Below are 27588 nucleotides of genomic sequence, written 5' to 3'. Positions count from 1 at the left end.
ACGGCTTCTCCCTAGGCTTCTGTTTGGAATTTCATTCGTAACCAGGGTGGACAGTAAAAGGGAGTCATATTGCATACGCACATCTTGTTGATAATTTAATTGCATAAATATTGGGTAAGCTTTTGTCTGATTTCCACTGTTTGTGATAGTGAAAATGTTTTAAAATTTTAACTGGGCCACAAATGAGATTCGTGATCTCAATACCAAAAGAACAAGGAAGACTGTGCTAATGTACTAATGCCACTGAAGTGTACACGGAGAAATGGTTATGATGGTAAATTCTGTTATGTGTGTTTTACCACAATTTTAAAACTAATTTTTTTTAATGAGAAAAAAAAAGACGAGATTTCTGGGTGCAGGGAGGAGTAGGGAGCAGCAAAACACCCGAACTCCTCTACTTTTAAAAGCGCAGAAACCCCCGCCACCCCCCAGTTCACACTCGTGGAACCAGGAGGCACAGACAACGGGCAAATGGAAGAATCTGTCGGACCAGAAGCCACGAGGGCGTGGCAGGGCAGCAGGGCGGCAGGAAGGGTCCCAGGCGTCCCCGGAGCGCACCAACCGGGATCCAGCCCCTCCGGAGCCGGCCCGATGCCGCGCGGGGAGCTCGGTGCGCGGACCCGAGGGGGCGCAGGACCGAACCTGAGCGGGGGTTGGAGGTGCAGAGGGCGGAAGCGACCCAGGCGGCCGCGCGCCAAGGCCTAGCCGCGGGGAGTGGCACAGCGGCGCCAGGAGAGGGCGCCCGAGAGCCGGCGCCGGGCCCAGAGCAGATCCCTTCCAGGACCCGCCTCCCGCCCCCGCCCCGGAGACCCCGCCCCTCGCCCCCATGGGGTCCCCGCACCGAGAGATAGGGGTTAGAAAAGCCAAGTCGATCCCACCCAGCGAAGCATTTTTGCACGCCAGTGCGGACTCGGAGGCTGGTACACACGCCACGGCTGTCAGCGGTTCCGTTCGATGCTCAAAGGGTCAGCGGTGTGGCCGCGGGCAGCCCCTCCCACGCCTTCCCGCCGGTTCCCCCAAGCTCAGCGCCCCATCGCTGCACGAGCTGGCGTTGGGGTTCCCCCTCCCACGGGACGTTCCTGCGAGATCAGACGCTTCCCCTGGGCCTCAGGTCAGACGCTTCCCCTGGGCCTCAGGTGGGCAGGGGCGGCTCCCAGCCAAATTATTACCATCTTTCTAAATTCCATATATATGCGTTAGTATACTGTATTTATGTTTTCCTTCTGGCTTACTTCACTCTGTATAATAGGCTCCAGTTTCATCCACCTCATTAGAACTGATTCAAATGTATTCTTTTTAATGGCTGATAATACTCCATTGTGTATATGTACCACAGCTTTCTTATCCATTCATCTGCTGATGGACATCTAGGTTGCTTCCATGTCTTGGCTATTATAAACAGTGCTGCGATGAACATTGGGGTACACGTGTCTCTTTCCCTTCTGGTTTCCTCAGTGTGTATGCCCAGCAGTGGGATTGCTGGATCATAAGGCAGTTCTATTTCCAGTTTTTAAGGAATCTCACACTGTTCTCCATAGTGGCTGTACTAGTTTGCATTCCACCAACAGTGTAAGAGGGTTCCCTTTTCTCCACACCCTCTCAGCATTTATTATTTGTAGACTTTTGGATCATAGCCATTCTGACTGGTGTGAAATGGTACCTCATAGTGGTTTTGATTTGCATTTCTCTGATAATGAGTGATGTTGAGCATCTTTTCATGTGTTTGTTAGCCATCTGTATGTCTTTTTTGGAGAAATGTCTATTTAGTTCTTTGGCCCATTTTTTTTGATTGGGTCGTTTATTTTCTGGAGTTGAGCTGTAGGAGTTGCTTGTATATTTTTGAGATTAGTTGTTTGTCAGTTGCTTCATTTGCTATTATTTTCTCCCATTCTGAAGGCTGTCTTTTCACCTTGCTATTCCTTTGATGTGCAGAAGCTTTTAAGGTTAATTAGGTCCCATTTGTTTATTTTTGCTTTTATTTCCAATATTCTGGGAGGTGGGTCATAGAGATCCTGCTGTGATGTATGTCAGGAGTGTTTTGCCTATGTTCTCCTCTAGGAGTTTTATAGTTTCTGGTCTTACGTTTAGATCTTTAATCCATTTTGAGTTTATTTTTGTGTATAAAAGTGGTCATTAGTGGCAGTCACAGCGAGCAGAATTGGGGGACAGAGGCATGGCAACTTTTAATCCATTCAAATTTCAGATATTTGCACCCAAACTTTTTAGGTATCCCTTGTTAATTCTGTTGTTGGGGTGGGAATAAAGACCTATGGATGAGCTGCAAAGGTGTGGGAATTACTGATGAAGGTGATACCAAAAAAGTCCTCCTCCAGCCAAAAATCAACTGAAGCCTTGTAGGGATGAGGAACAGAACAGAGGCAGTCCTAGTGGGGAGCTTTGAAGTTAGGGCTTCAGTGTCTTTATAGATACAGAGCTCTTCAGATTCCCTGTTTTCCTCTCAGGCTCATTTGGTTAATTTGTGTTTCTCTAGGAGTCTGTCCATTTCATCTAAATTTTCACATCCGTTGGGATCAAATTGTCAGCATGTCCGTCCTCTGGGTAACATCTGTGGGTTGAGATGGTGGCTTCTTGTCATTGCTCAGTTGGATTCCTGCCACTCAGACCTTCCCTCCACCAGCCACACCCCCACCGCCTTGACTTCTGGACTGTGGACCACTCCATCTTGGGCTTACTCAGTTCCCAAGCCTTGGAGCTGGCTTTGACTCCTCCCTTCCTTCACCGGCTTCCACCGCAGCCACTCAGAGACTCTGCAAGCCCTGCCTGTTGGTTGCCTTGACACTCTATCACCTGGATGCCCACAGGGCCTGTTACACAATACCCCTGCTACCTCCCTGGCCCCTAACACTCTCAGAACATCGACCAGAGGGAGTGTGTCATCATCTAAATCATTTTAGATGAAAGTGATTTTCACTTTCACTCCAAAAATCATAACATGCTCTGTATTTCATTCACAGTGAAAGCTAGCATGCTGAAAATGGCCTCCGAGACACACAGAGACACTGGCCCTCATTCCCTCTGTGATCTTCCATTTCCTAGGCCCCACTAGTTCACTCTGCTCCAGCTGCCCTGGTCTCCTTACTGTGCCTCTAACATACCAGGCACGCTCCTGCCCCAGGGCCTTTGCACTACTTCCGGGCTCTCTCCTGGGATGCCCTCCTCAGATCTCCACATGGCCCCCTCCCTCCTTTGAGACTTTGCTCACATGTCCCTTTCCCAAGAGAGTCCCACCATGATGCCCTATGAAAATGGACATCCATTCTCTCCCCACTCTCTACATTCCATTTGTTCTCTTTTTTATTTTAATTTTAATTTTTTTCCATTTGTTCTCTTGTTCCCGTCCTCCATCCTGCTTGACACAGCTTATTTCTTGCATCTAATGTTCATGTTGTATTGTTCCTGCCCTCAACGAGCAGGGCAGCTGCAAGAGGACTCTGTTTGTTCACCCAGAGCTGAGAACAGGGCCTGGCCACAAAACGCGCTTGCTGGGTAGCTGTGGAATGAACGGCTAGAACTTTTCAAGAGGATGACCTCATTCAGGCGTTACACCAAGTAAATGTTCTCCCTATGTTTCCAACGAGGACATGCACTCTAGAGATGGTGGCTGACTTGCTCAAGGTCCTGGAGGGTAGCCACAGAAAACAGATGCATTAGGAATGTGGGCCCGAGGTAAGCGTTTGCAGACTAGACTGATGAGGAACTTTTAGCTGGTTTGGGGTGAGGAAAATCTGATGGTTATCAGTTCTGAGATCTGCTGGAGAAGGGATAGGCTACCCACTGCAGTGTTCTTGGGCTTCCCTGGTGGCTCAAATGGTAAAGAATCTGCCTGCAATGCGGGAGACCTGGGTTCGATCCCTGGGTTGGGAAGATCCCCTGGAGAAGGGAAAGGCTACCCACTCCAGTATTCTGGCCTGGAAAATTCCATGGACTGTATAGTCCATGGGGTCGCAAAGAATCAGACACGACTGAGTGACTTTGACTTCACTCCACTATCAGGTCTGAGTGGAGCCATCGGGACTTGGTGGAATGGTCACAGAAATGGGGAAACAGCCCGCCCTTGTCTTTAGACTTCATATCCAAGGTCCCTGTTTACAGATATCTAAAGAGCTTAAGTTGGAAGAACTTTTCAACAGAAACAAAAATGGAAATGGAGTTATATTTCATCACATAAAAATCAAAATTCAATGTATATAAATCTTTGCCAAACACAAAGGCAATGGATGATCCTTGAAAATACTGTGCTAAGTGAGAGAAGGCAGACACAAGGACAGACCCCATATGACTCCACTTGTATGAGGTGCCTAGAGTTGTCAGACCCTAGACAGAGAGAGGGGGACGGGGGAGGGGGTGTTGGTGTCTAATGGGGACAGAGTTTCCACTGGGGAACATGGACAGTTCTGGGAATGGCCAGTGGGGATGGCCACACAGCCACATGAACGTACTTAATGCCATCAAACTGGACACTTAGAAATGGTCAAGATGCTAAATTTGATGTCATGTATATTTTATCACAGTTTTTTTTTAAAAAAAAAAAGGCCAAAGGCAAACGGCCAAAGGATTCCTTGCCATGTTGTGGTGGTGGCCACGGACTCTTCATGACTAAGCCCCTGGTCTACTGGCCAGAGCCAAGAGCGGAATCAAGGTGACAGCTCCCGAGGCTGCTAATCAGCACCCTGCATCGAGTCACTTCTCCATAGTCGGATTAGAGACAAGTCTGGCATCTCCTCTTCTAGCCTGGCCAGAGGGGCCCCAAGTGGGGCAAGGGCGGGAGGCCCAGGGCCCCGTGGAGGGCCTCGCCTTGGCCCAGGAGCCCCAATTTCCCCAAGCACTCAAGCCTCCTGCCTTGGCCCCTTCTCCTTCCTCCCAGGCCTCCTTCTCCAGCTGCTGCTCATTCACATTTTGGCCCCACCCTCCTGGTCTCCAGCTCCCTCCCAAGAACCCCGCCCCTTCTTTCCACCTTGGGTCTCATGCAGGACCCCAGTGAGCTTTCGCCAGGCCTCGGGGAGCACACGTGTGCACCCAAGTGCTAGAGGACTTTCCAGGGCAGTAATCTGCTTTTGGCTAAAACGGGACTTGATCTTCTGTTAGCCCTAATCATCAATTAGCACCCCCACTCTGCAGACGGTCGGTGAGGGGTTGTACAGGACTCACTGCTATCACCTCTGCTCCCTCTCCCCCTTCCCCAGGGTCTGGGGGCAGCAGGTGGGATGGATCAGCTCTGAGGCTCTGGCTGGAGGCTCCCCAGGCATGTCTGGATGTCCGGCTGAGATGGCACTTCACATTCACAAAGGGCTTCCCAATGGCATAGCAGCCCTGGGAGCACCCTCTCCCCCATCCAACTGGCAGCCCCCTGAGAGGGTGGGATGGGTGGGGGCAGGCAGGATGGGTCTTCTTCCTTTAGACAGAAGGTGAACCTGGCCTGAGATGGTGGGATCATCCCACCCAAGACCACCCAGCCTGTCCATGGCCTTGCTAGCAACAGGCAGTACTGCAGCCAGCACTCAGAGGGAGCACAGCTCTCACATTCTCTGATGTGCTGATTCTTTGACATGGGTGGGGACAGGCAGATTGAGCCCCCTGCAATCTAGGCCCGAGAGAAAAGCATGGCCTTGGAAGTTGGAAGAACCTGGGGTGGCGTTCTTGGGATCTGAGCTCGTTACATCAAGTGCCGTCGAACACACTCTGTTCATGCCGTGAACAAAAGCCCTGTCAGTTCTTTTGGGCATGTACTCAGGACAATTGCTGAGTCACATGGTAATTCTATTTTTCAATCTTTGGAATTGCCCAACTGTTTTCCACAGTCACTGTACCATCACCATCTAATTTTAGAATTATTTCATCACTGCCCAAGGCATCTCTTTCTCTAAGGAATCCCTCTCCATGCCCCTCCTCCCAGCCCCTGGCACCCACCAATCTGCTGTTTCTGTGGGCTTGTCTATTCTGGGCCTTCCACCATCTGAGATCGTTTGTGTCTGCTCCTTTCAGTTCACATCATCTTTTCGAGGTTCCTTCATGTTGTAACATGTGTCCCGATTTCATCCCTTGTTATGACTTTATAATATTCCAGTACGTGGATATACCACATTTGGTTGGGTGTCTATTCACCTGTTGATTTGACTTTGGGTCAGTTTGACCTCTTGTGAATGATGCTGCCCTGAGCGTGTGTATATGCCTTCTTGTGTGGAGACAGGCAAGGCTGGAGAATTGAGCGATTTCTAGGTAACTGGTGCCCCTGCCAAGTGCTCAGCCAGTGGCAGCCATACAGCAGTGGGTGCAATGGGACAGCGGAGGCAGCCTGTCTGGAACATTCTGCAGAGAGGTTCGCTTTTGAAGGCACGTCTAGAGGAAGTCCTAGTCAAGGGTAGTCCAAGGAAAGTTGTGAGTTCAGGGAAGGAGAGTTGGACAGGTGGGGCCTGTGGGCACCTTTGGGGGCTTCAGGATGGCTTCTAGGGGTCCTGGATGAGCTCCCTGGTGACCAGGGGAGCTGCAGCTCTTGGGGAGCAAGGTAGGAGGGGCAGGGAGAGCCGGATGGATGGTGGGATGTCCATCCCTTCCTGGGGAAGGAGTCCCAGTGGTCCAACTCGTATCCATCTGGGCCCCCAATGTGGCCTGACCCTCCAGAAGGCTCCAGGTCCTGGCCCAAGGCCCCCAAAGTTGCTTGGAGAGGAGCCGCTGTGAAAAGCAGGGCTGGGCTCTGGACTGAAAAGCCTGCTGCTTGGGCCTGCCTGGCCTAGAGCAGGTGCTGGACGGTAGAAAGGAAGAGAGGACAGGGAAACAGAAGCGAGGGCCTGCAGCAGCCCCCGCAGCACCCTGGCTTGGAGTTTGGCTCCCAGCAAATCCCTCTGAGCCACCCCCGTGGGCTCACCCAGGAGCCAGCAGGCCCAGCACTGGGGGAGGAGGAAGTCTAAGTCCCAGGCCCAATTAAGAGATCAGATGGTGAAGGGTTTGGGGGCTTTTAAGGTGAGGAGGCCTGGGCTGATCCCACAGGCTGGTATAAAGTGCTGTGGCCCCCCGGGCAGTGCCAGGGCTGGCGGGCATCAGGGACAGGGCTTTGCAGAGCCATGGCCCACGCGTGGGGCCCCCAAAGGCTTGCAGGTGGGCAGCCGCAGGCCAACTTTGAGGAGAGCACCCAGGGGAGCATCTTTACCTACACCAACAGCAACTCCACCAGAGGTGAGCAAGCAGGCTGGGTTGGACTGGCTGGAACAGCCCTCAGGGGACACAGGCCCAAGTGGCTGCGAACGGGGTGCTGGCTGGCCACCCATCCAGCCCAGAGAGCCTCTGTACCCCTTTGCTCCCCTTAGCTTTTATGATGCCATGAATGGGGGGGGGGTACTTTCTGAATACAGAAAGAAAGAAAGAAAGTGAAGTCACTCAGTCATGTCCAACTCTTTGTGACCCCATGGACTGTAGCCCACACCAGGCTCCTCTGTCCATGGGATTCTCCAGGCAAGACTTACAGGAGTGGGTTGCCATTTCCTCCTTCAGGGGATCTTCCTGACCCAGGGATCGAACCCAGGTCTCCTGCATTGCAGGCAGACACTTTATCATCTGAGCCACCAGGGAAGCCCCTAAGGACACCATCATATCGAATGTGCATTTTTAAACCACATTGGCTTCACAGAGCCTCTGAGAATCCCCGTCCTAGACTGCTAGTGAGCGCTCATTGCCCTCAACCCCATTGCGTCTATGCAGGGGCTCTCTTCCTGGGGAGGGAACCCGGGCCTAACTCATCTTTGCGTCTCCCAAAGCCAAACGGAAATGGCCAGCAGGAGCAGGAGGCTCGGGTGGCCCAGAGCGGGGTGAGTGCCTTTGAGAGCCTAAGGATAGAAGAGACCACGGCGGTCGTCTTGTCCAAGCTCACCCTGGAGCCCTTGGCCCCTGGCGGCATGTGCTAGGGAAGAAGTTAGCTCGGCTCCTGAGGAAAGGTGCTTCAGCCGCACCAGACAGTAGAAAACTCTGTTGAGGCAGCTGGCATTCAGCCCTGGGCATGGCCCAGTCACAAGGTTTTGTCTGTCAGCCCGTCAGAGAGCTGAAGATGCCAATGACCCCCGGCCCCTAACTCCGCAGGTCCCTCCTTCCAACTGAAGACCTTCAGTTCCTTCAAATATGTCTCAGTTCAGTGCAGTTCAGTTGCTCAGTCCTGTCCGACTCTTTGCGACCCCATGGACTGCAGCACACCAGGCCTCCCTGTCCATCACCAACTCCCGGAGTTCACTCAGACTCATGTCCATTGAGTTGGTGATGCCATCCAGCCATCTCACCCTCTGTCATCCCCTTCTCCTCCCACCTTCAATCTTTCCCAGAATCAGGGTCTTTTCCAATGAGTCCATTCTTCCCATCAGGTGGCCAAAGGATTGGAGCTTCAGCTTCAGCATCAGTCCTACCAATGAATATTCAGGACTGATTTCCTTTAGGATGGACTGGTTGGATCTCCTTGCAGTCCAAGGGAAAAATGTCTCACTTGCCACAATTTCCAGAAGTCACACTGGCTCCTTGACACCCAGAGCAGGACCAGCAATAGGGTTCCCAAGCCAAACTGGTGGAGAACCGTGAAGTTCACATTGACCTGATGGTTTCCACCCCAGAATGTCCCTGATGGAGATCCAACAACGCTCTTCCTGGAGGCACCTGGGGCTTTGTCAATGCCCCAGATTTCCTTATTGTAAAAAAATTTTTTTTTTACAAAAATTCATGTGTCTAGCAAAATAGAAGGAGAGGATAATGGCACTGGGTACCCATCACTTGTCCCCTCCACTAGGGTGTCCGTCACTTCTCTTATTTCCTCTCTATCCTGCCCACTAACCACTCCTGCCAATTTCTGGAAGCAGATCCAAAACATCACATCGTTTCCTCTGTAAGTCTTCAGAAGGTAGCTCTAAGAAGAAAGGACTCTTTAAAAACATAAATGCAAAGTCATACTTTTAGAAGTTTTCCCTCAATGTCCTTGAAATTTATTTGTTGAAGAAAATGAGTTGATTGTTCCTGGACTGACCCATGCCCTTCTGCCCAACCCCCCTCCCCATCATCCTGTTTCCATCACTTAGTGGTTGAGTAATCTGCTAAAATGGTGGTGGCAGAAAGGTCCTTCCAACAAAGAAAGGTGTAGACCCACTGTCATAATAAAGGGGAGTTACTCCTCATTCTGTGTGTGTTGCTCCAGCTGCCATGACAAAGCACCACAGACTGGGTGGCTTAAGCAAAAGAAATTGATCATCTCCCAGTTCAGGAGGCCAGTGATCACGGGCTCGACAGGGTTGGCTCCTCCCGGTGGCTCTGAGGGACACTCTGTTCCAGGTCCCTCCTCTGGGTTATGGTGAGTGAGTGAAGTCGCTCAGTCATGTTTGACTCTTTGCAACTCCATGGACGGTGGCTACCAGGCTTCTCCATCCATGGGATTTTCCAGGCAAGAGTACCACAGTGGACTGCCATTTCCTTCTCCAGGGGATCTTCCCAACCCAGGGATCGAACCCAGGTCTCCTGCATTGCAGGCATATTCTTTACCAGCTGAGCCACCAGGGAAGCCCAAGAACACTGGCGTGGGTAGCCTATCCCTTCTACAGCAGAGGTCAGAGCTGATAACCATCAGATTTTCCTCACCCATCCAGGTGGCTAATCCCCCAAACCAGCCACCAGGGAACACCACCAGGGTTATGGTAGTCTCTGGTAATCCGTAGTATCCCTCCCCCAGTTTATGGTAGTCTCCAGCGATCCGTGGTATCCCTTCCCTGGGTTATAGTAGTCTCTGGTAATCCACGGTATCCCTCCCCCAGGTTATAATAATCTCTGGTAATCCATGGTATCCCTTGGCTATTGAAACACCACCCCGATCCTTACTTTCATTTTCACACGGCCATCTTCTCCTGAATGCATCTGTGTCCAAATTTTGCTTTTTTGTAAGGACACAAGTCCTATTGGACTAGGCCCAGCCTAGCGACGTCATCAAAACTTGATCATCTCTGTACAAACCCTTTCTCTAAATAAGGTCACATTCTGAGGGAGTGGGGGTTATGATTCCCACATGCCTTTTTTTGGAAGGGACACAATCCAATCCATAGCAAAGGCCTTCAATCATTCATTCTTGGGGTACTAACTGTACATGCATGAGACACAGTCCAGTGAGGAAGACAGGACACGCACATGCACAGCTCCGATATGGAGTTAAATCTCAGCTGGGGAATCTGGAAAGGGTCCTGGAAGGTAAGGGCACAGAGCCAGACTGGATGGTATGAACCAGCTGAGGACCCGGGTATGAGGGAGACCATGAGCAAAGATCTGATGACAGAATGATGTGCAGGGCACACAGGCAACAGCACCAGGGTGCCAAGGGGCTTTCAGCGGAGCAGGAGCCAGCCAACCACACTCCAGGAGTGGGTGGGCAACTCAGACCAGGGAGCAATACCTGGCATGGATGATGCTTTGTTAAGTTCAAGGATGCCCATGCAGGTGTTTCCAGCAGGTCGTGGCCTTGGGTCTGAGAGACAGAATTGAGGGAAGGTTGCCTGCAGATGAACAAAGCTAAGGGGAAAGACCAGTTGCAAAGGCGAGGGCAGGTGTGGCCGTACAGGTGATGAAGCAGCTGCCCGAGTCCTCTGCTCACTCTGTACCTCCTGCCTCAAGATCCCTTTGAAGGCCCCAATTACCACATCGCTCCCAGATGGGTGTACCACCTCACCAGCGCCTGGATGGTCTTCGTGGTCATCGCGTCTGTCTTCACTAATGGGCTCGTGCTGGCAGCCACCATGAGGTTCAAGAAGCTCCGCCACCCTCTCAACTGGATCCTGGTCAACTTGGCCATTGCTGACCTGGCAGAGACCATCATCGCCAGCACCATCAGCGTTGTGAACCAGATGTATGGCTACTTTGTGCTGGGCCACCCCTTGTGTGTTGTGGAGGGCTACACTGTCTCCTTGTGTGGTAAGTCACCTGGGGGCCTGGGTTTGGGGGAGACCCAGCCTGCTGCACGTAACGGAGACCGTCATGTGGGCAAAATCACCAGAGGCAGCTGTGGGACGCAGGCTCAGCACATCTTTGAAGGGGGATGGACCTGCTGGGGAAGTTGGGCTGGGACCATTAGAGGTGTCTGCTCTGAAATAGACCTGACCTGGTGACATTCAGTTTGAGACCATATAGCTGGCATGGGCGGAGACAGACAGATCCACATAATCCCAGAACAGGGTGGCACAGGAGGCCTCTGGGCACCCCAAACGAGACTCCCACTCAAATCTGGGACACGTGCCCTTTCAGCTCACCTGTGTCAGTTTTTCCCTGGCAAGGAAGCAATTCCCAGGAGAGCTCCTGAGATATTGAAACTAGATCCTATGTCCCTTTCCCCAGCCCAATCGCTCACTTCTACATGGCTCGTGGCTCTGCTGAGATCTCCATTGGCTGCCAAGCCCCCGTGTTCGTTGCTCTGTGCTGTCGGGCATCTGGATAGTGAGAATATGGTGCCGTCAGTCCTTAGAGGACCGGGACCTGGAGGAGGCCGTGAGGGAGCTGGATGTTGGGTCAGAAGGACGCGAGGGCACTCACGCCAAGTGGGCGAGGAGGGTGGGGTGCCAACAGCTAGGCTGGTTGGGTGGCCGGAGGCTGGGTGGGCAGACAAGGGACGGAGGAGGCCCAGGATGGCAGGCTGAGATGGGGATGAGGGGATCGGAGGGGGAGACCGAGAGGAGGCTCGCCAATAGCTGGGAGGATGTGAGGAAACCAGGGCTGGCTGGCATCCACCACATGCTGAGCACTAGGCAAGGCTGGGGCATGCTGGGAGGCCAGGTCTGCTTGCCAGGGGCCTATGAAGAAGAGGACATGGACCCCTCGGGGGCACACACCCCCAGGAGAGAAGCAAGGGCTGCAGGGTTGCAGCTTGGCATCCACCGAAGATGACAAGGAGTCCAAGGGCCCCAGTGCTCAGCACGTGCACCCTGTCTCCAGGCCTCCAGCCATCAAAGCAGCAAAGGCTCGCAGCTGCCTCCCCCCAGTTTTAAGTCCCATGGCCACCTGCTCACATGCCTGGGTCCTTGGCACCCACATCTATGTTGGGTTTGTCTCACTGCCCTACAGTGATCTCCAATTTGGATTCTCAAGAGATGAGCCATAGAAAGACAATAGGATTAGCGGGGCAGGTGAGAGGGGACCTGGTCAGTGACCTGAGCCACTGGCGGTGTCACCTCTGCTCACTGACCTAACCAAGTTCAAACCCTGTGGACACCGTGGGTAGCTCGTGCCAGGGCCCCCGAGTGGCTCCTCCATCCCGTCCATCCCACCTCTGTAACTGCTCAAGGTCTGCTCTCAGGTCACCAGTTTGGGGGGCCATAGAGTCCCAAGGAAGCCAATGATACTGAAATACGGTTATTGAAGTATGAAACATGACTTAATGACACAGTCCCTCATTCAAAGTGTTCATATTAAAAGTAGTTTGTAGAAGTATTCAGGACACCACTCCATGAAAGTATCAACTGTATCTGGCTGGAGAGCCCCTGAAAGGTCAACGTGGTAATGAATATAGTTGTCTTGGCAAATGCCTAGCACCTCTGTAAAGTGACAAGCCACAGGTGCTGCTAACGCTACTGCACTCGTGTTGGGAGTAAGGGAGGCCAAGTGTCCAGCAGACGTTGGTGGAAATGAACACATTGTTGCCCCATCCCAGCTCATGGAGCCCTGAATTCCACACACAGATTGCTGCCAGGTAGGCCGTGCTGAGAGGCCTGGGCTGAGGGCAGGCATGCCCACGGCTGGAGTGTGCCAGTCACCAGACACATCCTGTTTCCTGGCCTTGGCTGGGACAGTGGCACCTCAGTGTGGCCTCAGGGGTGTACGTGGCCATCAGGACTTGCATTGACAGTATCACGAGAAAGGCTGGTGGCCAGATAAAAGAGAGATGAGAAGCGAGGTGGGCCATGAGGCTGAACCAGAGCGGGCAAAGGGAGGCGGCTGCATGCACATCAGGGAAGGAACAGGGGACACAGGTGTTAGAGAAAGAAACTGACCAAGAGACCTGCTCCATGCACCCGAAAACACTTTTTGGAGAATCAGGTTTTGCAGGTAGGTGGGGGGGGGGCGTGGGGGCGTTCTCCCTCTTGATCTTGTGAAGTGTTGACTCAAAGCCCTCCTATGTCTGCTCTGCCCCAAAGGGATCACCGGTCTCTGGTCCTTGGCCATCATCTCCTGGGAGAGGTGGATGGTGGTCTGCAAGCCCTTTGGCAACGTCAGATTTGATGCCAAGTTGGCCATCACAGGCATCGCCTTCTCCTGGATCTGGGCTGCTGTGTGGGACGGCTCCGCCCATCTTTGGTTGGAGTAGGTGAGGAGGCGGGGGTGCCAGGAAGACAATGTGTGTAGAACAGGGCAAGGAGGGTCAAACTCGTCATTCACTTTGAGACCTTGGGGCAAATCACTATCTGTCTCTGGGCCTCTGTGGCCCCAGGAGTGAAGTGGAAGTAGACCTGACTCCTCCTGAGGGCCCTTCAAGCAGGCCAGGTCTGCAGCTGTATGACTCTGCCTGGCTGCCACGTGGGCACAGGCCCTCCAAGCCTCAGCAAAGGTCTGTTTCTCCCAGACAGGAGCAGCTCATGAGAGCTCAGAGAGGAACACTGCAGGCTCAGGCCATGGGCACACTGGATCACTGGGCACACAGAGTCTTACCCATTCTGTCCCAGGCCTCTTTCTTGCACCTGCTAAGGGGCCCCCTTTGCAGAGGCTCCTTGGGTCGCAGCTCACCAGTGTCCTCATCAGGTGGATTCTTTGGGAAAAGACCCGAATTTCCAAGGAAGCGGCTCTGATATTTGAGTGGGCAGGATGGGACAAGGCTGCTGCATTTCTGTCTTCTGGTGCAAGCTGGTGAACAAGTTCTTTCTTCGGGAAGCTTCCATCGTCATGGAGGCGAGGCTCTGTCTGTCACCCTCCTCATACCCCCATGCCCGCAATAGCTGGGATTGTTGAACACATGTTCATGTAATCCTCAGGGGCTCACAGCTGTTCTTAAGGCAAGAGGGTGCCCCACCTCCCCTTTGTAAAAAGAGAATGTGATGGGAATGATGAAAATGTTGTAGAACCAGATTGGTGATGGATGCACAACATCGTGAATGCACCAAACCTCCTAATTATGTGTAAAGAACAAAAGAAAGTAAAGTCACTCAGTCGTGTCCGACTCTTTGTGACCCCATGGACTGTAGCACACCAGGTGCCTCCATCCATGGAATTTTCTAGGCAAGAGTACTGGAGTGGGTTGCCATTTCCTTCTACAGGGGATCTTCCTGACCCAGGGTCTTCCTGACCCTTCCTGAACCTGGGTCTCCCGCATTGAGGGCAAATGCTTTACCGTCTGAGCCACCTATGTGTGTTTTACCACCAAAAAAAAAAAAAAAAAAAAGGGAAAATGAGATCAGAGATGGAGAAGGATTTACAGAAATCCTACCAAAGGCCCTCCTTTGAGGGGTGGTGATGAAAATGTCCTGGAAGCAGACAGGCGGCAGTTGCCCCATACCGTGTATGTCCTAGATGGCCCTGAACTGTTCACTGCAAAAAAAGTCAATTTGGGTAATGTGAATTTCACCACAATAATAATAAAAAAAAAGCCCAACAACCCTCAATCAAGTCATTGGGGTGCCAGGGTGGAGATCCTGGTCCCTGCCCATTTCAGCACGGGCTTCTGGCCCTTTTCTGCAGGTACTGGCCCCACGGCCTGAAGACTTCATGTGGCCCCGATGTGTTCAGCGGCAGCTCCTACCCAGGGGTGCAGTCGTACATGATCGTTCTCATGATCACGTGTTGCTTCATCCCACTCAGCGTCATCATCCTCTGCTACCTGCAAGTGTGGCTGGCCATCCGAGCGGTGAGCGCCTCACCCTCCTGGCTTCCCTCCTGCCTGCTGGATCATGCAGGCAGAGGGGAGCCACAGAGGACCGCACAGTCTGCTCTCTTGCCTCCAAACCAGACGTGAGGCTCCCTTGGCCCTGCCTGTACAGGGTGGGCAGGGATGACCCCCCTCTCTTCGTGGAGGGACCCAGAGCTGACCCCGGGGAGGGGGGTGGGGAGGAAAGCTAGCCACAGACAGCCAGATCCCAAAGTAAAACCTGCAAAGCAAGGGGTGTTTTCAAAAGGCTGCCACCCAAGGGCTCCCTTCAGGGGGCTGTCCAAGGGGTGCATTCACACCCTCCTCCCTGAGAAGCTGGTCCCCTCCCCTGCCACAGGGGTGCAGGAAATCAGAGCAAGGCAGGAGAAGGGCTTCTGAGAACTCTGCACTCCCCCGAGTTGCCCGAAACACCACACAGAAGTCGCGTCTTTGTCAATCAGCTTGGCCTGAAGGTGCCTCCGGGGCCTGGCACGCAGAGTCCGAGGCCTCTGGGGTGGTGACTTTCCTCTACAAAGCAGCTTGTGCCCACAATCGGCTCAGCACAGGCTGTCGCGGCTCTTTGTGGAGGGGAGGCCATCACGGCTGAGATAAGCTCCCCTCCCCCTGCCTTCAGCCTGTGATTTGCTCCCCCTTTTCGCTGCCCACCTCCACCCCCCATTGGCAGTCAGGGGTCAGAAGCAACCTAGCTGACTTCCACGGGTAGCCACACACAACTTGGGCCGGGCGAGTCATGAGCTGTGGAATCCGGGCTACAGGACACACACCCCAGCCATCAATCACCCTTGAGACCTGACCATGGGGCAGGGCGGTGGGGGCGGGGGGACACAATCTGATAGGGGACTAGGGGAGGCTGGAAACAGCCTCATTAGCTCCTTCCCCGCCTCCTGATGGGAACCAAGCGAAGCCAAGTGCATGGCAGGTGTTAGCCAAGTTCCGCTCAAAGCCTCTAAGAGCTCCCACAAGACCAGCCCTGGCCAGGCCAAGCACTCCCTTAGGTGGGAGTACTGGAGTGGGTGGCCATTTCCTTCTCCAGGGGATCTTCCCAACCCAGGGATCGAACCTGGGTCTCCCGCATTGTAGGCAGACACTTTACCATCTGAGCCACCAGGGAAGTCAGCAGCAGGGAATCTCCTGAGATACCCCTCACGGTCCCCAGGATGATTCTCCATCTCCCCCAGGTGGCAAAGCAGCAGAAAGAATCTGAGTCCACCCAGAAGGCGGAGAAGGAGGTAACCCGCATGGTGATGGTGATGATCTTCGCCTACTGTCTCTGCTGGGGGCCCTACACCTTCTTTGCCTGCTTTGCTGCTGCACACCCCGGCTACGCCTTCCACCCTCTGGTGGCTGCCCTGCCAGCCTACTTTGCCAAAAGTGCCACTATCTACAACCCCATTATCTATGTCTTCATGAACCGCCAGGTAAGGCACACAGTTGGCAGAGCAAACTGCAGATAGACCCTGGAAGAGCCCAGTGATGGCTCCCACCAGGAAGTGTGTCTGCAGGAAGCCTGAAAATGACCTCCGGGAAAATAACCCTGGGAGGCTTGGCACCAGTGACCCAGCCCCAGACAGCCGTCCCTCTGGATCCTTTTATGTTCTGGGCCTGACAGTGGGCACTTCCTGCAGGGCACTATGTGTGCATGCCCATCTCAATGGCTGGCCTTAGCTGAGCCTGGAGCTCAGACACCCTAGGATTACCAGAATGCATCTAGCATACAAAGTACCCTGGGCATGTGCGTCTTGATTTCATAGACACAACTCTTCTCGCGAACTTAATCTTTCCATATTCAAACCCCAATTCTGACAAGGACACAGAGGCCCTTCTTGCCTGTGCTGACTTTTGGCCTTCTTAACTTTGTGGGTCAGTCCAGGCAGGACATGCTGTGGTCTTGCCAGATGGCAGCCATCAGAAGCTGGCATATTGAGCCTCAGCACTAAACTGCCCATGACTCCCAGACTTCCTGCAAAATTACAGGTGACCATCATCTCTGAAGGGCCATTTGCCTTATTCTTCCTTGAATCCATCATGTCCACTCCACTAAGGTGTTGAGTAGATGTGATGTGGCTTGATAATCAGAAAGGTCTGCAGGTCAGAATACAACTCTTCCAGGGGCCTCGCATCTCACCATGGTAATGTTTAGGTTATCGAGTATAACCAACACCACTATGGAGTCCCAAGGACTTCACACCAAGAGCAGAGCTCACCCCTCGGCCCCCATTTCCTGTCTTTCCCATGGGTCTCTTCTGAGGTTTAGCTTTAACTTGCAGAATCCTAGGCCATCTTTGTCTTTTCTTGAGCTTTTCCACTCTCCCCTCTGGAACTCTCCCTCTTCTACCGCTGTCTGCATTCCCAGATTCTCCAGGCTTTCAAACTTTGCTTTCACCCTTTCCACACTGTTATCCCTTCCTGTTGCATTCAGAGAGAATTTTCTGGAATGGAGCTCCACAAGGACATGAAATGTTGCTCTTTTGATTCAATGCAGATACCCCAAAGACACATGGGTTCAGCGTGGGTGCTCAGTATGTAGATGCTGAATGCATGGCCAATGGATCCCTCAGCCTCGTCTGCTGGGTCTTCAGCTGAGTCTGTTCTGCTGCTCAGCCCAATTCTGGTGTTACTGACTTCAACAATTATGTTTTTGCTAGAGTTTTGATATTGGAGGTAGTCAAGAACAGGCCCCAAATATATAGGAAATGCCTCTGCTTTGTATTCTCAAAGCATTGTTGTTAACTCAGTCATGAGATATAATCTGGGAAATGCATACATCCCATTAGGGGTTCAGTAGCAAAGAGCAGAGGGCTTCCCTGGTAGCTCAGCTGGTAAAGAATCTGCCTGCAATGTGGGAGACCCCAGTTCAATTCCTGGGTCAGGAAGATCCCCTGGAGAAGGGATAGGCTACCCACTCCAGTATTCTTGGGCTTCCCTGATGGCTCAGACAGTAAAGAATCCGCCTGCAGTGCAGGAGAACTGGGTTCGATTTCTGGATTGGGAAGATCCCCTGAAGGGGCTCATGGCAACCCATTCTAGTATTCTGGCCTGGAGAATCCCCATGGACAGAGGAGCCTGGCGGGCTACAGTCAACGGGGTCGCCAAGAGTCGGACACAAATGAGCGACTAAGCACAGCACAGCACAGATCAGAGTCTTCCTGATGCCAGAAGACTCTTGGTTGAAGAGATGAGGTGGGCTCTTGCCTACCTAATCCTTACCTGGCCCCTTGTTGACAGACCAGAAACAAGACAACAGTCACTTTCCTTTTCACTAGAATGCCTCTGAGACTCTCCCAGACATTGGCTCCTTAGCTGGGATCATCTTTCGTCACTGTATATGTTTCGTGGGGCTGTCATAACAAAGTACCACAAGCTAGGAGTGTTCAAACAACAGAAATCTATTCTCTCTTGGTTTGAGATCGGGGTGTGGGCAGGGTTGGTTCTTTCTCCTAGGTCCTGACAGGTACCCATAACCTCTGGTGTTCCTCGAGTTGGAGATGAGTCCCTGTGATCTCTGCCCTTTACCTTCACACGGTGTTCTTCTGTGTCTGAATCCAAATTGCCTTCTTTTCCTGAGGACATCTGTTATTGGATGAGGCCCCACCCTACTCCAATATGACCTCATGATAATATGCACCTTAATCACATCTCTAAAGACTTATTTCCAAATAAGATCACAGTTACAGGCTCCAAGGATTAGGACTTGAACATATCTTTGTAGGAACACAATTTGGCCCACAGTAGTCACCATCAACTGGTCAATTAGATAACTCAGATAACTGAATAGTCAGGGATAGACTATCCACCTGTGCAAGGAGTAACTGGAGCCTTCCTCCATTCTCCTCGTAGATTCTGAATGTTTAAGCCGTCAGTTCAGTTCAGTTGCTCAGTCCTGTCCTACTCTTTGTGACCCCATGGACTGCAACACACCAGGCCTCCCTGTCCATCACCAACTGCCAGACTTCACTCAAACTCATGTCCATTGAGTTGGTGATGCCATCCAACCATCTCATCACCTGTCGTCCCCTTCTCCTGCCTTCGATCTTTCCCACCATCAGGGTCTTTTCCAATGAGTCAGTTCTTCTCATCAGGTAGCCAAAATATTGGAGTTTCAGCTTCAGGCCTCCTAAGCCATCAAGGTGACACATAAGGACTGCTATCCTCACAGGGCCCCTCCGTTGCATTTAGCCTAGCACACTGGCCCTACCTGCTCTGCTATTCAATAACCCTTTCTGTCCTGCCAGTTTCGAAACTGCATCTTGCAACTTTTTGGGAAGAAGGTGGACGACAGCTCTGAACTCTCCAGTGTTTCCAAAACAGAGGCGTCATCTGTTTCTTCGGTGTCACCTGCATGAGTCTCTGCCAGCCCCGAAAATGAAAATGCCTGCCTCTCACCTGAAAATGGAAAATGGAACCTGTCCCCACCTCCAGGGCTTTGGCCCCCATCCACCCCACCTCCCCACCCTTGCTTCTCCATCCCTGTGAAATAATCGTAGTTTCTCTTTGCCAAAAACAACCATGTCACAGGGGCTGCCACGGCCATTTGGGGGCAACCGAGCCTCTGGGCATTGGGTCACTGGGTCACGGGAGGGCACGCAGGGTAGAGAAGGGTGCAGTACTCCAGAGATGTTCATCTTTTATAAGCCTCCTGTCTGCAGGTGGGAAAGAGAAGTGTGAAGCAGGTGGGCATCACCGGGCTGCCAGGGATGAACCAGGAAAGGCAGAGCTGAGCAGTGGCCATCTGGAGAGGTGGGAGGAGCTAGCAAAGCCAGGCCCTTTAAGGCCCCTTGGGTGGAGGCCGAGAGGCCCTGGCAAACCATCTCCACCTGGAGGGGACCCAGGCCTGCCACTCTGGGGCAGAGATGGCGTGCCACTTCTGCCAGGCCAGGGTGCTGAGCCCAAGGAGCAGGAGCATGGTGCATGTGTGCAGGCGCAAGTGCAGCAGCAGGGGGCAGGCACAAGTGCCGGACAGCAGGACCAGGAGCACCGTGGCCAGCGTCAGCAGCAGGCTCGTCAAGTGGCACAGGATGTCCTGGGGCCAGCTCTGTGGGCGTTCTGTCAGCCCCAGCTGAGTCACCTGCTGCAGAGCCTTGAGCTTGCCCATGCGATTCTTGAAGGTATCCATGACCTCCTGCAGGAGGAAGACCATGAAGCTGGGACCCTGCGTCCCTGCTGCCCAGGAGCCAGAGAGTCGCAGATTGTGCCCAAGTTCCCAGATTGGCTAAGCCGGCCCCGGCCCCAGGAGAGGGCAGCGTGATCATAAAGACCAGGCGCTGCAGGGCACAGTGCCAGGCACGATCCCTTCCCTGGGCTCCGGGGGTGTCAGAGCAGACTCCCTCATCTTCTGCTGGCCTGGTCCCTATCACCACCTCCTTATCAGCCATTTCTCACAAAGGTCCCCCAGGGCTGCTCACCCAGATCTCCTTGGCTCTCTCACAGGACAGGTAGACGATTCTCTCCTTGGTGCAGGCCAGGTTCTGTTTGAGGTGGTAAATCTCGTCCAGGTGCCCCTGTAGGTGCCCATTCACCTGTCCTTCCAGCAGCACTTGTCTTGGGAGCAAAAGACAGTGACAGGCCCTGAGCAACCCTGCTCAAAGCCACACTAGATGTGGCTTCAGAACACGCCTTCCTCCTCTCTCCTCAAGCTGCAGTCGAACCCTGACTCCTCCTCCAGGTCGGTCTCAGAACACCCCAGATGCACATCAGCCAGCCACACACACATACACACACACCAATATTCATGAATCTTTTATATATATAGTTACTCTTTTGTAATGGCTTTACAAAAATAGCAATATATGAGAAGTAGAAATAGAGATCTAAACTGCCTGTGTATGCCATTAAATTCCATATATATATATATATATATATATATATATATATATATACACACCCCCCACCCAGTGTTTCGTGTGCAGTAGCTCTTCCCTAAAAATCATCTGTTGATTATCAGGATGGAACAGTCTCAAAACTCCACATAACTGTATGACTCCATGGGTAGGAAATGTCCAGCATAAGCCAATCCGTAAAGACAGAGGAGGCTGGGGGAGGGAGGAGATGGGGAGTGACTGCTAGCGGGGATGGAGCTTCTGCTGGGAGGGGTGACAGGGCCCCGGACTGAGACAGTGGCGACTATGGCGCGGCTTTGTGAATGTGAGAAAAACAGTTTAAATGGGTGAATTGTATGGGATGTCAATTATATCTCAATAAAGCTGTTATTAAAACAGAAACCAAAATTGGATTGTGGTAACGGTTACACTGCTGCTGCTGCTAAGTCGCTTCAGTTGTGTCCGACTCTGTGCGACCCCATAGACGGCAGCTCACCAGGCTGCCCCGTCCCTGGGATTCTCCAGGCAAGAACACTGGAGTGGGTTGCCATTTCAACTAAGTAAATTTACTAAAGCTCATTGAAACATACGGTTAAAATGGTACATTTTATGGCATGTAAGTAATATCTCAGTAGACCTATCAAAAAAAAAACCACACAACATCACTACCTGTTGTTTACAGCCACATATTTAAGTAGCAAAAGTCTAAAAATATGTCTGGAAAAGCTAAGCGCCTAACAAGGATAGCAAGTGGGCAGAAGGGGGGAAGGTGAAGGGGAGAGTTTCAAGCAACTCATCTTTTAAGCTTTTATTTCTTAAATAAAATTTGAATATGTTAAGATTTGAGAAAGCTGGGGGTGGACAGATAACCTTGACCAAGTTATTCTCTGCTTTCCCTGGGTTTAGAATATTTCATGATGTCAAAAAACACTTTGAGGTCCCTCATTTGGGCACCAGCAAGGATGGGCCGGAAAGACACAGGCCAGGCAGCTTCCAGCTCTTTAAGGAAAACTGAGGAAGGCCTGACCAGAGCCAGGGTGACAATGCTGGATACCAGCGGGGGCCTGGAGTCCTGCAGAGAAGCAGAGGCAGGGATAGGAACTGGGAAGTGAGAAGTTCAGTTAGGTCCTGTTCAGGGACTTGACTGGCACGCCGTGGAGATGGTCCCCAGGCAGCTGAGAAGCTGAGACACTCATTTGTGGAAGCCAGTTCATCAAGAGTCAGTTCATGATGGTATTTCAAGGAATAGTCCATCAATCTCTGCCCTGTTCCCTGTTGACAAGAGATTGGTCTGACAACCTGACTAAGACTACCACCACAGAGAAGGGGAGAGAGTGGGGTGTCCACCCTGAAAGCAGATTCCCCCATGTCTGTCCTTCCATTCACATATGGGATGGAGCTGCAAGGACATTCAAGATATCTACCAGGTTCAAGTATATATTCATGAACATGTTCTTCATGAAGACAAAATTAGCAAGCAGATTCTTCATTAATGTATTTCTAAGAACAAATGACTATACTCTTACACACATTCTTGCAGAGACTGTTGAATAAGACAATATTAACATGTAAGGCTGTTCCCTCCATCTCCCCTTATCAGTGGGGCCACAGCAAGATCCTAGCTTGTGACACATCCCTCCCTTGGTCAAGGACTCCTCTCTGTCTGGCTCCTACAGCCACGGAGGTAGAAGCACCACCGTGCAAAATGCTCTTATGAGGGCAAAATGATGGTCAATCAAAACGCCCCTCAAATTCTTCCAAAGCTGTTAAGGCCACCCTGTCTGATAAAAATGGCCTCATACATCATTGCTGCTGCAGAAAAGTATATTCTTGTTCATAGCTGAGGATGGGCTTTGACAAACTGAGCTAGAACCTAACAGCCTGAAACATAGAGAAGTCTGAGATGGAGAGACTGAGGTGGGAAGGATGAAGCGGGCCAGATGGGGTAACCTGGTAGAGACAGAGCAACTCCTCCAAGCTCACGTGGTATATCACACACATCCTTAGAAGTGGAGGCAGCAGCAATGGTCACACACAGAGGAAAAGGGCATGTGAAGACAGAGCACAGGGAAGGGGAAGGTGCTGGCCTGGAAGACTGCAGTGACAAGGCCACAAGCTAAGGAAGCCAGCAGCCCCCGGAAGCTGGGAGAGGCTAGGAACAGATTTGCCCTTCCAGAAGGGATGCAGCCCTACCCACACGCTGACTTTGACTTCACTGTGCTGACCTCCAGAACTGAGAGAATCCATCTCTGTTGTTTGAAGCCACTAAGTTTGAGATACTTTGTTAGGACGGCCAGACGAAAGCCCTCCAACTGCATCTGGTGGGGAGAGAACAGGGACGCGGCTAAACAGCCCACCACACATGGCATGGCCTCCTACAACAGAGAATCACCTGGTCAAAAATGCCAGTAGTTTTGAGGTTGAAAAAAAAACTGCACTTTGGTGACACCATCTAGAGTTCCCTTCCACTAGGTGACACCTGAGTTTAGGAGCCTGAAACTTCTAAGACTGACCATACCACCAAATATTGGCAAGAGTGTGCAGCAACTCAAAGTCTCACAGACTCCTAATGGGAGTGTAAAATGGTACAATCATGCAGGAGACCTGGGTTGGGAAGGTTGATTCCTGGTTGGGAAGATCTTCTGGAGGAGGGCATGGCAACCCACTCTAGTATCCTTGCCTAGAGAATCCCATGGACAGAGGAGCCTGGAGGGCTACAGTCCATGGGGTTGCCAAGAGTTGGACATGACTGAGCGACTAAGCACAGCACATGCTGGAAAAGTTTCTTTAGATGTTGATTTGGCAATTTCACATACAAAAGCATATGTTCACAAAAAGACACGCATAGTGTTCACAGTAGCGCTACTCCTCACAGCCCCAACTGGTAGCAAATGAATGGGTCAATGCACTGCATTCACATCACAGAGCACTGCTGAACAAGAAGGAATGAGCCACTCCTGTGTGCAATGTGGATAAATCTCAAAATCATTACATTACGTGAAAGAAGACACAAAGTCTGATATAACATATGCTTCCATTTACATGAAATGTACCAGAACAGACAAATCCAGAGAGATGGAAAACAGATTGGTGGTTACCAGGGGCTGAGGGAAGGCAAATGGGGAGTGGCAGTGTCTCTTTCCAGAGTGATGAAAACGTTGCTGCTGCTGCTGCTGCTGCTGCTGCTGCTAAGTCGCTTCAGTCATGTTCAACTCTGTGCGACCCCATAGACGGCAGCCCACCAGGCTCCCCCGTCCCTGGGATTTTCCAGGCAAGAGTACTGGAGTGGGGTGCCATTGCCTTCTCCGATGAAAACGTTGGGGAACTATTATTGATAGATGTACTTTTCATTGCACAATACCGTGAATGCACTGAATGCCATTGTACACTTTAAAATCAGCAATTTAAGCCTTTCCAGCAGTAACAACCTCCCTATGAGAACATGCCTCTTAAAAGGATCTCCCTCATCTCTCTCCAGAAGACAATAGGAAACACAAGAAGAAGCATCTGGTGCAGAGCCTCAATTCCTATTTCATGGATGTGAAATGCCCAGGGTGTTATAAAATCATCACTGTCTTTAGCCATGCACAAACGGTAGTTTTGTGTGTTGGCTGCTCTACTGTCTTCCGCCAGCTTACAGGAGGAAAAGCCAGGCTTACAGAAGGCTACTCCTGCAGACGGAAGTAGCACTAAAAGTAACCTGTATCAAGAAGAATGGGAAACCATCCCCATAAACATGTTTTGGATAAAAAAATAAAATAAAATTAATAACTTTATGTTTTGTCAATTTTGTCTCAATTGAAAAATAAAATAGCCCTCTTGAAAGCAAATACATATAACCTGTGAGAAGTGTCACAGAACTCTCCAGTTTGAAACCTCAGTCTGTGACATACCAGAGAAGACGTGACAATTGCAGGGGCCTGGGTAGTGCCCAGCTGTGGACACCGGGTGACACTTCATTGAGCTGAACATATGCCCTTGTGCCTGAGACTCTGTTTCCCCATCTGTAAAGTGGGCGCTGAATGGTACAGGTGATCAATGCTACACGCTCCCTGTTGTCACTATGACTGCGTTGTCTTCTTCAGCCCATTCACCATTTCTCTCAAGAAATCTGAGTCCTATGGACCTGCTTTTTTGTTTTTAATGTATACTAATCAAGGTAGGCTAACTGCTATAGCCAATGACCAGAACATCTTGGTGGCTGAAGACGATGCCAGTTTATTTCACAGTTCACTCGTGGTGGTGTTGGTATGAGGAAGGTGCTGACTTAGAAGCGCAACCTTGCACAATTCCCACAGAGTTTTGTGAGGAGGTAGTTTGCTCTGCTCCCCAGTACAGCTGGCAGACACTAATATGCTGTGGGTTAAGAACTTTCTAGAGCACCACAGTCCCATTGGCCTAGGCAGTATGGAAACATACAAGGAAATGCACAACTGTCCTGAGTTCTGGTCTTGCTTTACATAAATCCAACCTTGAAAAGAGGACTATAAAGAAGGCTGAGCACCGAAGAATTGATGCTTTTGAACTGTGGTGCTGGAGAAGACTCTTGAGAGTCCCTTGGACTGCAAGGAGATCCAACCAGTCCATCCTAAAAGAGATCAGTCCTAAATATTCACTGGAAGGACTGATGATGAACCTGAAGCTCCAATACTTTGGCCACCTGATGCCAAGAACTGACTCATTGGAAAAGACCCTGATGCTGGGAAAGATTGAAGGCAGGAGGAGAAGGGGACGACAGAGGATGAGATGGTTGGATGACGTCACCAACTAGATGGACTTGAGTTTGAGCAAGCTCCAGGAGATGCTGAAGGACAGGGAAGCCTGGTGTGCTGCAGTTCATGGAGTTGCAAAGAGTTGGATGCAACAGCGATGGAACAACTACAATAACCTTGAAAAAGTCACCCCCCAAAAAAACCTGAATTGTGACTGGCTGCCTTACTTGACAGCAGGTTGCCCCTTCATACTCCTTTAACTGCCCTTCAGGGATTGGTCCAGCAGTGTCAGTGCAGGTAGGATTTCCCTATGCAAACAGAGGATGACTGCAGGGCTCAGAGGAGGGAGCTTGGCACCTATGAGGGTGGCTAGCACCCCAAGAAGGGCTCAGTAGAAATGGGGATGTCCTTGAGAGATTGAGTTTGCCTTTTTTTTCCTATTAGTGGACCCTAGTCTGGTCTTGAAAGTAAAAGTGAAAGTGTCAAGTTGCTCAGTCGTATTGGACTCTGTGACCCCATGGACTGTAGCCCATCAGGTCGTCTGTCCATGGGATTTCCCAGGCAAGAATACTGGAGTGGTTTGCCGTGCCCTTCTCCAGGGGATCTTCCCAAACCCAGGGATCAAACCCAGGTCACCCATATTGCAGGCCGTTTCTTTACTGTCTGAGCCACCAGGGAAGCCTCTTGGATGAATAAAATCAACCCACCGCACCAGGGGCTGAGGAGGAGAGAAAGCATTCCCTGGAAGGCAGTAATTTTTAGAACATATCACCCACGTGGGAGCTTATGCCTCAACTTAGCCATGAGCCCAGTTGATGGGGTCAGGGCAGACAAGGCAATTCCACTCATGTATCATCTGCCACTCCAAGAGGAACACTGATACCACCCCCGCCCTCCCCAGAGCCCAGGTGGCCAGGAGCTCCGCCTCACCTGGACTTTTCCTTCTGAAGGGACTCCAGCAATGCTTGCAGGTCAGTCAGATACTGCTCCCTGAGGCTCTGGTAGGACCCCTGCAGGCTCAAGTGGACCATCTTCACCTCTCTCAGCTCCTCCTTCATCTTCTGCCCCAGCAGGGCTCGTGGCTGGGCCCCACACTTGCTCTCCAAGGACCTCTGCTGCTGGCAGGCTGGGAAATGAGCCTGGAGAGGGACGTGTCTGATAACAGTGGACAGGTCGCTGGATGAGCAGTCTTCTCCACCTGGCCAGGGGGGCTCTGTACACAGAACCTTTTCACGGGGCTGCTTGCAGTTGTTGTCCAGGCTGCTTTTGGTCCCCAGCACTAAGTCCTTGGGCCTGCAGCCCTCCTCTAGCTCCTGCAGCTGCTGATGACACTGGCGGAGCCTTCGCTCAATCTGGGCGATGGTGGCAGAGGTTCGCTGGTTCACCTTCTCAAAGGCTTGCCGGATGTGGGGGGCCTGGTGCCGGTCGGCCTTGGATACCAGTTTGAGGTAGCCCACTGTGTTCTCATCGCGGCTGGCCTTCTCCACCCTCAGCTGCTCTGAGAGGTAGAGGATACAGTGCTTGATGCTGTCCTGTATGTTCCGGGTCAGCTCCCCATCTGAAAGGCTGGAGTGGCCACTGGGGCCATCCTCGCTGGATGACAGGGATCTGCAGGAGGGGACACTGGAGGAGAGGATGGTAGTTGGGCCCTTGGTGTATTCTGTCTGCATTGGGAGATAAGAATCACAAAACGGGTACTTCCATAAGAGGCAAACAATTGGAGAATCAGACTCATTGCTCCACCCTAAACAATACTTCCAGGTGTGAGCAGGTATTTACATGCCCTACATGCACTTCCATGTACATGCCTTCCATGTACTTACATGTGCAAAAACATGTGTGAGTACATGCAACACAGACTGGACATGCTTTATGGGCATGGCATACCTCACTGTGATCTCCAGGTGGCTAGCACACCCTCCACATCTGCCCTGTCTGTTCCTGAACTTCTCTTCAAAGATTTACCAGCTGTGAATCTCATTTTATAGAGAACTGTTATTGTGAAGCATGGAATAAACTCATTTCCCTCAACTCATACAGCTTGCTATATTGCTACTGCCAGGTGGACAGAAGGGAGAGGCATGGAGATTTGCAGCCTAACAGGTTGATTCCTTCACCTAATCATTCTTTGAACACATATTCCTGAGTCTGCCATGTGGAACAGAAGGCAGACACATTCTGTACTCTCATA

The 27588-nt window shown here is 51.6% G+C and overlaps 3 protein-coding genes across 3 annotated transcripts; 2 read left to right on the top strand and 1 right to left on the bottom strand.

The window, feature by feature from the left end:
- Positions 1 to 7079: 7079 nt before the first annotated feature.
- Positions 7080 to 19764, top strand: LOC102278116 (long-wave-sensitive opsin 1). Its single transcript, XM_005909080.2, is given in 7 exon segments — positions 7080 to 7191; positions 10639 to 10935; positions 13149 to 13288; positions 13290 to 13318; positions 14683 to 14848; positions 16048 to 16287; positions 19102 to 19764. Coding segments are annotated over 7 exon segments (1095 nt in total). The 3' UTR covers positions 19213 to 19764.
- Positions 19614 to 27203, bottom strand: TEX28 (testis expressed 28). The gene is made up of 4 exons (XM_005909085.2): positions 27186 to 27203; positions 26328 to 27094; positions 20272 to 20407; positions 19614 to 19988 (listed from the first exon to the last, which is right to left on the bottom strand). Exons 1-4 carry the CDS (start codon positions 27201 to 27203, stop codon positions 19635 to 19637), a joined length of 1275 nt encoding a protein of 424 aa, XP_005909147.2. The 3' UTR covers positions 19614 to 19634.
- Positions 24220 to 24372, top strand: LOC102278861 (small ribosomal subunit protein eS27-like). The gene has a single exon (XM_005909083.2). The coding sequence runs from the start codon at positions 24220 to 24222 to the stop codon at positions 24370 to 24372; it is 153 nt and encodes a 50-aa protein (XP_005909145.2).
- Positions 27204 to 27588: the final 385 nt, after the last annotated feature.

The sequence above is a fragment of the Bos mutus genome, chromosome X, assembly GCF_027580195.1.
Source record: "Bos mutus isolate GX-2022 chromosome X, NWIPB_WYAK_1.1, whole genome shotgun sequence".
NCBI classification, from domain to species: Eukaryota; Metazoa; Chordata; class Mammalia; order Artiodactyla; family Bovidae; genus Bos; species Bos mutus.
This window is presented reverse-complemented; position numbering and strand designations above follow the sequence as displayed.

Excerpts from the sequence above, each read along its gene's own strand:
- LOC102278861 (XM_005909083.2), top strand. The coding sequence starts at position 24,220 with ATGGATGTGAAATGCCCAGGGTGTTATAAAATCATCACTGTCTTTAGC.
- TEX28 (XM_005909085.2), bottom strand. Across the intron at positions 20,408-26,327 it reads CTTCAGAAGGAAAAGTCCAG|ACAAGTGCTGCTGGAAGGAC; the intron begins GTGAGGCGGAGC and ends TTTGCTCCCAAG. Across the intron at positions 19,989-20,271 it reads AGAGAGCCAAGGAGATCTGG|GAGGTCATGGATACCTTCAA; the intron begins GTGAGCAGCCCT and ends TTCCTCCTGCAG.